The sequence below is a fragment of the Anopheles stephensi genome, chromosome X (assembly GCF_013141755.1).
Source record: "Anopheles stephensi strain Indian chromosome X, UCI_ANSTEP_V1.0, whole genome shotgun sequence".
Taxonomy (NCBI): Eukaryota; Metazoa; Arthropoda; class Insecta; order Diptera; family Culicidae; genus Anopheles; species Anopheles stephensi.
Window position 1 is genome coordinate 2,415,940 of NC_050201.1, and position 15,346 is coordinate 2,431,285.

At 43.5% G+C, this 15,346-nt stretch overlaps 1 protein-coding gene across 9 annotated transcripts in view; it reads right to left on the bottom strand.

Annotated features, from left to right (window-relative positions):
* Positions 1 to 5,085: 5,085 nt before the first annotated feature.
* LOC118503498 overlaps positions 5,086 to 15,346 on the bottom strand; it is a 28,288-nt gene continuing 18,027 nt past the window's right edge. For 8 of the 9 annotated variants that reach the window (XM_036036838.1, XM_036036875.1, XM_036036830.1 and 5 more), the window contains 3 exons: positions 14,307 to 14,455; positions 13,977 to 14,235; positions 5,086 to 12,850 (listed from right to left, as the gene is read on the bottom strand). In XM_036036838.1, coding sequence (XP_035892731.1) covers positions 12,768 to 12,850; positions 13,977 to 14,235; positions 14,307 to 14,455 — 491 coding nt within the window. In that variant the 3' untranslated portion in view covers positions 5,086 to 12,767. The other variant, XM_036036902.1, reaches the window with a different exon arrangement.

The window sequence follows — 15,346 nt, forward strand, 5'->3', positions numbered from 1 at the left end:
AACCCCAAAATCGTCGGAAGTGAGTATTTGCATAAAATTTAAATTTTTCTAACTGCATCAAGTCACGTACCGAGGTTAGCGAACGCTCAGTGCCCTTTTTCCCTCTTTCACGCCAAACCTCTCGCCTTCTGCTGCTGGGTGCGAAGCTGCCAACGAACGCCCAACGAACGAGATGCCAAGATGCCTAGCACCGGGGCTTGGGCTAGCGTCAACCGAACCGGGCGATACCGGGTGATGGTGAAATCTTTATACAATCTTCGTCGACGTGCCAGAGAATTTGTCACTTTTTGTCACCTTCTTCACGGCCTGCACCGAGAAGGTGACGCACGACGCCACCGACGAGGTATCATACTTTTCACCGTTGACATCAAGGGCTGCCAGGATGCGAGGATGAATGACTTCGACAAATGTATTGTGGCACGAAAGGTAGCTATTTTTCCGTTTGACAAACACGGCTGGTGAACGGCTTGATTTGGGACGAAATTTTTGTACCGGTCGTGATTCGGTGTTGGGTTGGGAATGCGCTTTTGCGGAAGGTGCCGGCAGGTTAGTTCATCATACACGATAGCCAACAATGGAAACGAATGGAAAATTGACTGCAAAAGCTGACAACACCGGTACACGGTGTCGTGGTCGTGGGACTTAAGTGAGCTGCACGATTTATTATGGGGGAATAAACAAGATTTTGATTATTAGAGCTAGAATTTAATTCCTAAAGTTCTCTGATACTGAATTCTCTTATTTTAACTGAATTCAGATGTAGATTAGTAGATCTTGAAGACTTCTTACTTACCATTGACTTATCTGGTCCTCAATACTGCTCACAGACGCATCGACGTCATCACGTCATCTCCTGATGTCTTCAGGTCACTGGAGCCTAGGAAGCCTTATCTTATCTAAGCTCGTAGAGCTCATCAAAGTATCGGTTCTTTCAGTGCCCTTCTGAGCATTCCAGTTGAAAGCGGTCAGATTATATAACCCAGAGCCCAAAGATTATATAACTCCCACTCAACCCTTCAGTTCAGACCCTGAACATTTGGACTTGGAGGTGTTGAGACCTTCAGATCCTGAAGATTGCACCTCTGAGTAAAAGAAGGTACTCTGTAGCGCCAAGATTTCCTGAAGAGGTCCTGAAGGGTTTCCATCCATGCTCTCCTGACGCCTGATGATGTTCCTTGTCATTCTTGGAATCCTTGACCGAGATGCCAAAATTGCTCATTGCGTTTGTCCCTTAACTATACTCTCGTATGTGACTTTAAAATCGTCGAAGTCCTGTTCACAAACAGATCACTGGGTTAACTACAGTTGTTGACTTCCTCGTTTCAGAATCCTCTTCAATAGTTTCAAGTTGTCTCTGGAACAGTTATACTGGTCAATCTTGAAGTATCAGGAATAAATCCTTGCAAGTGATATTCTGAGTACTATCTTCCTTCATTTAAATTAGCTAGATATTGTCAATTTTCCAAGGACAGGTCATCAATATCCGTATCCTCAGTAATAACTTGATGAATATCTTGCTCGAGGGCAAGTTCGAATATCATTCAATCGGAGTCTGGTGCTCTGTTGTTAATGAGCTATCCAGGATGTCCTTTCGTGTTGCCTAAATCCTTGGCCCTCAATCCGTCTCTCACAATTACAGATACTAGGAGAAGAATAATGTCCTCAGAGTTGCTATTGCTAACAGGACAATTTGGCAGGTAACATACCAAATGAAAGAAAATACCAGTACGCAGTAATACCTGGCGCTTTCATTCGGCTTTTAAGGGCAGACAAACCCCCAAGTACAAAGTTGGTGTTATGTATGTCAAAATACGGATTCTTGGAATATACAATAAAAAATAACAATACCTGTCCAACGTAAGACGTGGTGCATACCAGTACGGGACGGGTATTTCATGCCTCATCAGCATGTAAAATGTAAGGATTTAAATGCAGGGATCGAGACGTCTGCAAAGAACCAAAATCCTAACCCAACAGACATCCACATGCAGTCGAACAGGTGATAGAAGACTCGACGGATACGGATAGCTTGAAGGGACTCTGTTGCAGCTACAAACACACACAAAGCTCACCCCAAACAAACCAGGTTGTTCCAGGCTTGGAACAGGCAGACTCGTGTGCAGGTGTGCATTTGAACGCCGTGGGGTAGATTACCGACTGGAAAGTCAAATCAAAAACACCTGTGAGAGAGGGAGAGGAAAAAACTAGCCCAGCTCATGCTGCCAAAAAATAACCAACCCGAACCGACAAAGGGCACCCCCGAGTAACCCAGGTTCAATTTGCTGCGTGCCAGCTTTTCTTCACGCACGCACATACATACTTTACATGCTACGGAGCAGTTTTTGTTGCAAAAAAAAAAAAAAACAAAACCGGGAGAACGATGAAGCTACCAGTATACATGTCCCGTGCCCGTCCAAGCCCTGCCCGTTTTACCCAACAAACCCATTCAGGGTGTGTTTTGTGTGTGCCGATTGCACCAGGAAGCGGTACCTTGGACTCGGATGTCACGGAGATCCGGGCTACCGGATATTAAACCGGAGCAAAACTTTGCGCAAAATCCCTCCTGTAAATCTGTGGTTCTGACACCCGACATGACCAAGTTTATTGGCCGGCAGGATCAACCGGGAGATTACAGCTCTGCTACCGAGACGAAACCGTTTGCAGGTGCCTCGGTCTTGCCCGCCTTACTTGCTGTCTCCGTCTATCTCTAGCTCTCGGCCGCCCCGAAAAAGTTCTTCCCAACGATGGTACTACCATTCGTAAGCGCCGGCCGAAGCAATAATGCTGCATTTTCGGTCCCGGCCTGTGCCTGGCACAATCAGACACGGGATTGTACCCCTTGAGAGAGAGAGAAAAAAAAATCAAATATCAAAAAGCTCACCGCTTAATGCGGTGGCCCTAAAGCTTCGTTCGAAAACTTGTTTTAATTTGCTCAACGAAACAATGTGCTCTCTCTCCCTCTCACTCACTCTCTGTAGTCAACCCCCAGACAGCACAACTTGTACATTCAATCGTTTGCAGTTGGCGATAGGCACAGAGTGGCAGACGCCTACCACAGGACCGCCACCGCACCGGGTACGGGTCGCAGTGCACTACGAAAGATTTGCCAGTGTAAAGTGTCGAATTTTGACCGGGAGCGTCGAACCACTTTTTCGCATCCTTTCCAGCTGGATCCGGGTCTCCGGGCACAATAGTGGCACCATATGAAAGTCTCACTGCTGATATAATACTTCCTGCTGCTAGATCACCAGCCCCGTCCCATTCGCCCTGACCCATTAGCTGGTAGTTTTTGGAAAATAACACTTTCGGCTTTCGGAGCGTGTGAGGATGCGAAACTATGCGAACATTGTGCAGTGCAGCTCAGCGTTGCGTTGGCGCTTACCGAGAGCCAACTCACTGCCAACAGGTCCAACAGACACGACCAAATGGGGAAGAGAGAGAGAGAGAGAGAGAGAGAGAGAGAGAGAGAGGGAGAGCACCACGAGTAAAAAGGAAGCGCAAACGATAACATCACTTTTGAATACGTACAATGACTGTCCCCAAAAATGGTAGAATATTTGCCTCCATGCTCGGCCCATTTGTAAGCTGCTGTAATCTTGTTCTTTAATTTGATACCTGATAGAATCTTGCGGTGAATATTTGTACTTACCGGGAGGGTCGGGCGTTGATCGTTGGAAGCGCTGGTGTAGAGCTGCGACTTCATCTTTATCCCGAAATCCTCTTGTCGATGTAATTGTGGGATATTCAGGACTCTGTTCGCTCAAATTCTGTATCAATAGTTATTACGTTCCTCATAATTATCCTATTACATGTTCATGTTTTACATGTATAGTATGTAATTATTGATATGTCCTATGCTGTGATATTTGGTGACATACGAAAATGAACAGGTATATGATTATAGGATTGTTTTGCAAGTAAATCCTCAATTCTAAAGTTCAGAAAAATTAACATAATCCTAATAAAAATATAAAGATTAAATTTACACCACATATAGTTCTGCATGTCTCTAAGAAGACTTAGAGCCAGAAGTCAGTTTTGTAATGTCTGTAGTTACAGGATATTTGCTGAGTAAAGGAGAACGAGCGAATCATAATCAGAGAGAGGCACACGGCTTTCCGGCGACAGCGACGCCGGTTACACCGCAGGACCGGGGTTCAAATCCCATCTGGGCCGTTCGCCCATACTGACGACTAATTATCCCACTATTCCAGTATGCCAGAAATAGCAGGCATGATCTAAGAGGTCGTTAGGCCAAGAAAGAAGGAGAAGTTGCAGGAAACTTTAGGAGTACAACCAATGAAGAGCTCTAGTTCTACCTAGTATCAGTCACGAGTTTTCCTCCATGCTCCAAGATGGACTACAAATTCTTTCCTCTGCTTTGCCAATTTCTTAGATATTAATTTAAAATTCAAATCCAAGCGCTAACGCTTCTCCCAGTGAAAAATCTACATACCATATTGGATACACGTAGCCCTCTGTCTGTCACGTTTGGAAGCAAAACTCAACTTAATTCTCAAATTCAATTAAAATTATATTTCTTATACCCAAAAAGTAAGTATAAAAAATATTAACACATAAAAAATAAACAAAAACCGACTATTCTACTGTATTAATCGTGCAACGTTGTGTGAATAAAATTAAATTAAAACGAATTTTCTCTTCAAACAGTCGAGTAAACCTGCTCACCTTAACACGTTCCCAACCACGAACGGCTTTTGTTCGGGTTTTTATTTCACACAATGAATTTAATCGATTCGCGGGGTTTTTTATCCACCCCCAACCCCTTTCAGCTGTCACAGCTCGATACATCCGGCGTTTTGCGGTAGTACGCCAGGTATTAAGTTTCGGTTTTTTACTGTTTGGAATAAAAATTCACGTCACCAGAAGCATGCCACTCTTTTGAAGCAATTAAATATTAACTATTGCAAGAGTGTATGTTTACAAATAGTAAAATTTAATCACTTACCAGTCTGATGTTCTGAATGGAATAATTATTTTTTTTTTGCTGAAAGCTTTTAAGCAGATAGTTATATAGAAAAAAATGAAAATAATTAAAAAAAAACAGCTAAACACAATCTGTTGTTCACTGTAAAATATATCTGTATTTATTACAATTATTTTTGTTGTTGTTGTTATTTACTATGATTCGTTTATTTGTTCAACGTGTTTTTTTGCAACCCAATATGTCTGCGTCGAATGTATGTGTGTGTCTGTGTGTTTTGTTTTATGGCTGAGTTTGCGTTCAGGAGTAGGAGTTGCGTTTTCTGGTGTTGCTGTTATTCGCACCGCTGTTCCGTTAACACACAATGTCCTACAACACTCATCCTTCGCATAGTTTAAGTGATGAATCTGGGTTTTGTTAGTGGGTTTTTGTTTACATAATTAGCAAAATGCTTGTTTTACAATTTACGCTGAATTTCGTATAGATTTTTGTTTGTTTTTTTTTTGTTCGCTTCTTTTCCCTTTTTTTTTGTCTCGCCTTGTGTGATAAATTAGAAATAATGTGTTAATACACCTTCATTTACACCTTTCCACTTTTTTTCCCTTTTCTTCCCCTTTTTTCTGTTGGTGTCTGTTTTACTATAAGCTGTTTATTGGATTTGTTTGTATTCTTATGTTCCGCGTTTTTTTTTTTTGCTGTTGCTTTCTTCGCCAAACCATAACTTTCCAGCTTTTTTCGATTTCTCCCTTTTTGTTAGTAAATTTGCCGTTTCATTCTAAATTTGTTGTGTCATATTTACGGCATAGTTTCGGTTTTTGTGCAGCCTGTTGTGACACGCTTTCGACTGGCGCCGCGAATTAAAGGTTAGTGTTAGTGTTATTTGATTTCCTTCTTCTTTTTTTGCAATTAAAGAGTTTCAGAAAAAGACACTCCGGTATTGACAATTGGAAGCGAAAAGTATTATTGCAAAATACATCACAAAACTTTAACTAACTAATGCAAAACAGTTCCAAAATATTTAGAAATAAACGCTTTTCTAAGAAAGGCTTTGTTGGACAGTGACGCAACTGTTAATTTGAGGATACTAAAATATTGCACAAAAAACTTTAACAAATACGTTCATGAGTTTTTTTTATCCATGCAAATCACTTAAAGGGAATGTTTCAACCGAATAGTGGAATATTTCAAACCCATTGTAACTGTTTGCAAAAATCCCTTATATGGCTGCAAAGTCCCTTAAATGAGCTTGCAATATTCCACTATCCAAATGCAGCATTCCCTTGCTACAGACCAAACTGGAACAATAAATGATGGTTGCGGTTGCGGGCTGTGGAGTCTACTGTATCGCTCCTTCAAACTACCTTTCCTTCCTCAAGGGTTTTTGTTAAACGACGCCGATCTTTGAATTTATGTTAGTACGAGGCGACCGGTGATATGTATAATTACATGTACAGATAACATAGCTTTCCATTGTGAGTGTTTTCTTTTTTTGCTTCTTGGCGTTATTATCCTACCTGAAAAGTGCAATAATAACCAACTGGAACCGTTTTAGGTTTTTTTTTTCGAAAATTGAAGAATTTAACTAAATTAGGGCTTCTTTCCCCACAAAATTGTATTCAATCGCAGTTACCTATTATTTATCACAACTGAAACAATTTAGCAAACATAAGTTCATTCTTAAAAGAACGTACCAACACAACCACTTTAATATATTTTCATTACATTACACGCATCATCAGAACAATGACGTTCGGTGTATTGTTTTGCTTTGTTTACTCACATGCTGTGTCTTTGTGTATCGTTAATTCTTTCCTGTGCCTTTTTTTAATTTATTATTTTACAAACTTTAACGAGGTCTTGTCTCTCGCCTACTGTTACACTGCTTCCTTCCTAGCTTTGGCAGGGTTTTCCAGGTCTCTTTGGAATGTTAACCGCAGCTTTTCGTTTCTGCATCTACCTTAATATGTCGTAGAAAATATGGAGATCTTTACAGATCGATAAATCTTGGAGAAGGGAGCAGAGCATCAGCTGTACTCCTATAATCTTTTCTTCGACTTTAGGGCCACACATGACAACATATAATAGCGATCTAAAGAGTTTTCACTGAGTTATGACCAAGCTTACTTTGTAAGACTGAATATGACCAACATCATTTGTCATGGGAAAGGTAGATTGAAAACTCTGCAGACCCTTTGCCTGAAGGCCTCATCTAAGGACCTGCGCAAGGGAGATGCGCTTGACTGTCTTTTCTTCAACTCTTGGTGCTAGAAAGAGATTTTTAGGGAAGTCTCTTCTTTAAGTTAATCCAGAGTACTGACATACACTGATGATATAGACAAGAGTTGATTGACGGTCTCTTAAGTAGTAAAAGAATCGAGCAAGCTAAAACCATTTTTTGGGTTGGATATTAACGAGTGTCGTACACCTCCAACATGACGCAATATCTCAAATCAAAACATAGCCTGAAACTTTCCAAGCTGGAACTTCTTCTTCTTCTGTGGCACTACAACCTCGAGAGGTCTCGGCCTGCCATTTCTGGCTTTCTGTGACTTATTTTTACCCGTAGAAAAGTAGTCAGCCTTTCGTACGGGGAGGCGGTCTGGATGGGATTTGAACCCCGGCCCTGCCGTGTGAGGACCGGCGCCGCTGTCGCCTCGGCCATCGGACCGCCCCCAAGCTGGAACTGTGCGTAGAATATTTCTAGTCCTAGTACTGACATACGTCTCTGAGACGTGGAACATATTATAAACGGTTCGAAAGGGACATGCCTGGAAAAATTTAGGACCGGACGAACTAACCATGTCTTTTGAGACTGTCCTCGTGGACAGTAGAAGTGGAGATGACGATGACTCCACCAAAACTATGATGATGGCGTTTATGCTGCCGGTTAGAATGTCCAGAATAATGAATTAACTCATTTGGATATTGAAGACGATTATTTTAGCCCTCGATCATAATTCACAACTGCGAAAAATAGGTTGATGATCAAATTGTCCTTTACAGAAACGAAAAAGCGCGGCTGACATTTCCAAAAAAAAACAACCAGAAAAACCCTGCAATTCTGAAACGTCAAATCCAGGGTTCACCTCACCCGTAACCTCACTCGTTAGTATAGCTTTTTTTTGTATTGCACCTTGTATAATGTTTTGTTGAGCCTCAGTTAAGATACAGTTCAGATTTACATACAGCTGTTACTTAGTCGGTAGATGATAACACGGTTTCTATTCTGGTTTACTCGAGGGCCGTTTTAGGGGGAGGGGGTTTTCCACTTCTTTTGTTAATTTGTTTTAGCACTGAGGGTTTTCTCGCTGTGTTTGTTTTGTGTAATTGTTATCGCACCGCTTCTTTTCGGGTTTATGTTAAACTCATATGGGAAAGGATGCGTGACAGTGCCCGGTTGTACCCTGACTGTACTGTTTTCCTTCCGAACTTTTTTTTCCCCTCCCCAAAACTATATTACAAAAACTGTCAGCTACCATTGTTCGCACCGCCATTTTGCTTTTCTTCTTCTTCTTCTTCTTCCCGTTCGTAATTCTGGCTTCAGTGAATAATGTTACTTGATAAAGGTTTTGCATTGCTTTATTAGTATGGAGAAAACATCTGTCCAAATGAACCGCCCCGGTTCTGTGTTAATCACATTCACGCTCTCACTCACACAGTCACCCACACACTCACACACATACAAATTGTAGCGCGTCAATTACAAACAGTGGTAGATACTTAGCAATGAAAATGTTAATTTGACTTTTTTGCATAAACGGTTGACGTTTTTTTTTTTCGCTTGCTTGCCTCTTTGCTGCCTTTATTCGCTACCAAGAGGAATCCAGTGCAAGTCCTTCAACTCCCTCCCGATACGCACTGCGAGCGTTTGGCTTCTATTTAGCATTTGAGCATGTCCAACCCAGTCCCCCGGGCTTACGTCCTGACACTGCTGCACTCTTCCCCTGTCTCGCGTAGCTGAGAGCGCTCGGTATCTTAACTTAGTTAGGAGATAGTACTAAAGTATACCAATCACTGGTGTTGGACATAAATGTACACATGTTGATTTACACTTGCAGCGTGGTGGTATCCCTTGGTACCGTCGCGGCAAATGGCCTCCCGTGGGACTAAGTTTTCCTCCCCTTTTTTTGTTGGTTTCTTTATAAAAAAGCTTTTGTCCTGCCTGTTTTCCCCCACCTCCAAAAAGCACACGCGCGCGAGTGGCAAAAGTGATCAGTTGCTGCACCGGGTGCTACAGCCCTGGTTATGCCTCCGATGTGGTTTTTTTTCTTCCTGTCTTCACCTCACACCTGTGTCCATACTAAATATACAAATTATAAGGCCTCGTATTCACTTCCGCTGAACGCTTCCACCCGAACTCATCGTGTACGTGTTAATCCGTCTGTATTGGTGCATCCGCCGAACGTGTTTATTAGTGTGCCAGGTGTGCGATCACATGTAATTAGTTTACGAGTGTGGGTGAACTTTTACTTAACTTTGAAGTTAACTAACGGAGCATCCGTACGGATGCTATGATCGCTAACTCAAAACCAATGACGCACACCGTGCCGATGTGAAACCAAAGACCGCAGTGTCCTCTAGGAACGCTAGTTTAATATTCATGACGCTTGGCTTTGATCTGCAAAGAGCGCCATCTTGAAGTCGGTCGGTCGCATACACCTGCGAAGAGAGACCATCAAGCGAAGTATGTATCGCAAAACAGTAGCCACCGGGGACCTTGGAGTAGTTCGTGTGTGTGTGTGTTACCTTCGTTCATAAAACTTGTTACCACCAAAGACACATCGCCGAAAACCTGAAGTATCCTTAAATGTGATGGAGCACAGCAGGTTCGCCAACGTCAACCAAAAAAAGGATCCGCCTTGATGATGCATCATCCGCTATGACTGGTGAGCCCAGTTTCCGGTTTCACTTGTCAAAACTTCGCGCTCGAAAATCGGTTATTTTAGCTGGTGCAATTGGAAACCATTACGAACAGAGAGAGAGAGCGAGAGAGAGAGAGGCAAACCGAGAGAGCTGCCAACCTTGCAGCACCTTCTGCCAGCGCTAGAACCGGACTCAAACTCGTTTTCAGCTGACGGTCGCACATTTCCGCTGTGCCGGGGAGTGGGAGCCACGAACACGTTGACACGTTGACAGCTGTCGACAAGCTGGAACCATCGGGATTCTCTGCCGGTGACATTTCGTGCTGTTTTGCACCCCCACCGAATATCCGTTCCACCGACCTGCGGGGTTGTTGGTCAATCTGGGCTTTTTTTTTTAACGCTAACCTTCACCAAGCGTACACCAGTGGAGTCAGTCAAAAAGGTACTGTACGCTGCAGTCCGCCAAAAATGCTCTTCCGCATCTCTCAGGATTATGTGTTTTTTTTTTCTGCCCGGTCCCCAGTTCTACACTTCTGAAGAAATCCTGCCGCAAAAGCGAACTGTAAAGTAATAGATCATTTAGCGTCAGCAACGCCATGAACAGAAGGACCTGCTCGCTCTTACAAGTTCCCTCTACACACAGACACGGACGCGTAGAATGGGTGCGTATGGTGTGTTGGTTTATGTTATCTTGAAGTTTCTGCAAGGTTCACTTCAACGGTCAAGATGCACCAGAATTAAACACTCTCGAAAGGATGTGACCAACATCTGTTCTCCGGCACCTATAGACCATTTGAGAATCCGCTCCATATTGGTGTGCGTAAGTTTAGAAAATTTTAATATTGTTTTGTGTTGGTAGGATTTCGACGACTTTTTTTCCAAATCCTAAAAGATCCTTATTTTCTGTAAAAAAAAACATAAACGCACACACACACCTGCAGTAGTTGCCTTAATGCGCCCTATTGAGATACTTGCGATCTCCAGTTGATGTCCATGTGCACAGTCAAACAGTCGCAACTTCATCTACACACGCACAGCAATAAACACGTTTACTAAACCGTAACCGTCAACATTTTTCATTAACTAAACTGTAGAAAAATATCTATGAAACTATCTAACACCGGTTCATATATATATATTTGATAATATTCTAGCTTCTTTCGTCGCGCTTCTTTGCTTTTGCTGCACCTCACTATCGTTGCGTATTTAGCTGGTACAAGCGCAACAAGAGCATCGTCAGTTGTTTTGTTTTCTGTGTCATCTTCTGTCCTTCTGTGCTGCTTTTCGTAGTTTGCTTAGTTTGCTGTTTCGCCACCATTTTGTGGCCATTATAGGTTTAGAATATATTCGAAGCATCTTGCACGGATTTGAGAGCTACATTAATACGGCAGTGTTTCGGGATGAGCAAGCAACGTTAGAGCCATCGCTTGGGTTCCGTTTAGAATGCATGGAGTTGGATGTGGAACTCTTGGAGCCTGAACAGAGTTGGAGTCTGAAAAAGAGTTCTGATATTGGGACCAATTTCTGCTTCTAAACATCCGAGACAGTGTTGTCAAGATAACACTTCTACCTTAGCTGGATAGAGGGACTCCAGTTTGGCCCTCCTGGATGCTAACGTGACTTGAAGACTGCTACCTGTCTTCTTCTGCTACCACCAAGATGGGCAAAGGATTCTGCTAAAAAAATGTTGTCAGGGAGTTTAAGGGCACAAATGACGCTTTTGGAGGATTCAATATCTAGGAGGTAGTGGAAACTGTACTTGACGGAGCCCGAGTTATCGAGCTGTTTGATATTGTGCAAGGACTTGTATGATATCGGGGCGTTCCATATTATCTGTAAGGGTGATGAGGTCTTTTTTGTCTGAACATCGGGCTGTTTTCGTATCTGGTCTCCTTAGTTTTGAATTTGAAGATGATCTGTTCAATATTTTTGAACGATTTTCAAAGCTAATGAGATAAATTTTGAAATTCTCCTCGTCTATTGCATGAGTATGAGGTAACAAAAGTTTTTGAATCAGAAAATTGCCAATTTAAACCTCAAAATGCTCCAGTTCTTCCTTCCCGAACTAAGAGAATGAGCCACACTCTTGCCCAGCTCATCACGAAACCCTGACGTATTAATTCTATTTCTCAGCATTTTTTTCCTCGTCTAGCTTCGATGCCTCTTATTGTAAACTGTACGCTGCTAGTAGATGAAGGATGGGCAAAGCGGGTACGCTCGGCAACTCACTTCCCTTCCAAGTATGGTTTGTTCATTTGAAGAAAAGTGATATCTTTTTGTGAGTGTTTTTTTTATTATAATAGCATGCGCTGCTCCTAGGCAAGGTTCTCGTCAGCAACTAGCCCTGGATGGGAACAGTGTTAGAATCCTTTGAGCAGTCTGTAACTGAGCAGCAGTGATTAAAGTTTTGTACATTGCCCAGTCCACCACCGTACAAATGCCGTGCCGAGCCTCTTCACCATTTTTGACTGATCATTCCATCGATTTTCGGCGTGATTACGAGTTGAGTGTTTCTTTTGCTTTGATTTGTGGCTTGCTTCGTTATCCTCTATACTTTGCTTACTTTTATATTGCACATTCCAAAATTGAGTAGGTTATGCGTGTTTCAATCACTCATTTAAATGCAAATTTTAGGTGAAAACTTGGTGTAACTCATTCCGGAACTCAACGATGCTTCAACAAATAAGATAAACCCACTAACAGTATTAGAACTTTCATTTTGATTTGTGTTTCCGTGTGTCTGCGCTATCGTGATCTCCGCTCGAGGGGTTTTCTTTTCTCGCACGAAGTTACGCAAAACACAATTCTATCTCCGCGACGGACATTCTCCATTCCCCAGTAGTAGGCAGAACACGTTTGCGTTTGATTTTTAAAGGCAGGAGAAGTACTCTTGCCCGGCTGCTATCGTTAACTTTATGCCAGTTTACTTGCTCCAGTTCGGGAAGGTGGCTCTCACCCGATTAAACAAACCACTTGAAGAGGCGTAACACAATGCAGAGCGTACCCAACAGTCGGTACATGTCTGTGTGGTGGAGCGATGAAGCTGTAAATAAAGCAACCGTTTTGTTGATTATCACAGGGAGGTAGGGCAGAGTCTCGTCGGTGCGACCGCCATCTTGACGATCAAAAACGTCACGCCCAACGTCATTTTTTCTGATGCGTTCGACGCATTAAGATAATGTTATTCTGAGAATCGCAAGAGTCTCTGGCTGTCAAAATTTGGTCTGATGTCTTGCAGGGTCTTGATCCGCATAAAAAATGCTTGAATCGCTTAGGGAAATGTTTCAAATAAATAGTGGAACATTGCAGGCCTTTTGAGGAGCTTTGCAATCATATAAGGGAATCTTGCAAACAGTTACAGAAGAGATTTGCCCTCAGCTGTGGTTTTTTTTGACGATCACTCGGCCGATGTCCCGGCCATCTGTTGTTCTTTTTCTACAACTGATTGCATTATTCCCTTAACTGCTCCAAAAAATTCCCTTATATGACTGCAAAGTTTCACAATCGGTTTGCAATATTCTAGACTAAATAACACCTCTGCAACTTTTGAAATCCTTAACCCTGCTAAATCAATGGTGGAATCCACGAGATTATCTTAGGCGAGCAAAAGTTTAACAGCTGGAGCCAACACCAAGACAATATTGGAAGACAAGACGACAGTAACGCTTACGGGGGCGTCATTATAGGCCAATAAATCCCAGAAAATCTTGTTCCATAATAAAAACAAAGGCATATTCCTAAAGACCACAAACTCTAATATGCTAAAGCCGTTTCCGTTGACTTTCAAAAGCCACTCAAGGACTATTTTTTGCACAAAAGAGAAGCGAAGGAAGAACCTGCACGAATTCCACGAATATTGGTAACTGCACTGCACCACAACAATCGCACCCGCTGGCTCTGGCTGTGCCTTCGGGAGGATCAGCCCATTGGCCTCTGGCCATTTACCGAGCGAGCGTTTCCTGGCCGGTTGGGTTGATTGTGTGGCGAGCGGCTGCAAGTATACAAAACGGGAGCTACAGGCAATGCTTTGTTTTTCCACTGCCACAAGCAGGTATGTTTTGCTGGAATGCAAGGATTCGCTAGACACTTTTCCAAGAAAATAAAAACCCAGAGTCGCCCGAGCTAAAGATCAACGGAGCACGTGGGGAAAAAATACTCAAAGTACGTACCGTCTGATCCGCGCCAATTAATCAGCTTCTGGTTGCGTAGTTCGTCCGTCGTCGGGATGTAGATGGTTTGCGAGGACTCCCGGGTTGCTTGGGGGATGGATTCGATCCGGGCCAAACATTTCAGCACCAGCTTACCCTTCAGCTTGCCAAGCCGCTTCTCGTCGATGTAGAACCGTATTTCGAGCGTCCGGTATCGCAACAGGAACCCATCATTCTCGACCGTAGTTTCGTGCTGTGGTTGCAGATATTCTGAGGGTACCTGTAAGGGGAATTTTGGGGGCCGATTTAAGTAAAAGCGGTTGTGTGATGCGCCTCCCCCGCCAAACTTACATTTCGATCATTGATGTACCAGTAGAGTCGGGCCGGTGGGCTGGACATGTCGGACGAACAGTTCGCCACAACAAAGTCACCGAGTGCGTAATTGTGCTGTACACCATTATGCTGAAGTCCGTTGATGATAGGATCGAACTGCGGGTAGACTGTGAAGAAGATGGGGTTAAAGAAGAAGAATGAGCTAATATTTAAAAAAAAGCACTATATCCGGTTGGTACGACAAGGAACATCCCTTCTCGAGTGGTCGAATTTATGTACGCCTCGCCCAAACTCTTCGGCTTTGTACAACGAGCGCAAATTGATTACGATTATTAATTAATGGCACGGTACTGTGCACTGGTGAAGCTAATGGAGCACGGACTTGTGCACCGGTGAAGCTAATGGAGCACGCTTCGGATCAATCAACTAAGCAACGGCCCTCCGCATTTCGGAGCATGCTTCTTGAGGCGCGTGCGGCATCCATAAGAGATGCCGGGACCGGGAAGGTTTTATGCCGGCTGTATGCCAAGCAATCCGGCCGCTGATTTCAGTTGCTCAACAAATTAATATAATCCCTTTTCTCCGGTCGGGGGCACAGGCGGTCCCCCCCCCCCCTATCCCCCCCCCCCCCCCAAAAGCGCAACCTCCCGAGAGCATCACGTGATATCCAGGGCGTCAGGTATATGGTTCCAGGTGGTCGCCCGCCCGTTTGGCGCGGCCGTGCGGTAGCTTGAGGTAATGGATGGAATTAAGTCGTACTGTTTAGCCGAACACTTGATCAACCGTACGTGACGACGAACGGCACCCTCAGGAAAATGGCACGTACCACCTGCTTCGCCTGCCCTAGCATCTCCCTCAATTAGTCGTATCTAAAGCGATTCTGTTACAACTATTAGCGATAGCTCTCGACCCCACTCTTGCACTCGCCTTCAGCATCTCCAGCGCCCACTAGCAGCTACGACTATCCGCAGGATGTACGGCCACCAAAAACACCGATGAGCGAGCATCTCACGCCTGGCGATAAAAGTGCAAATTGATGGCTAATTAATGTTGCTTTT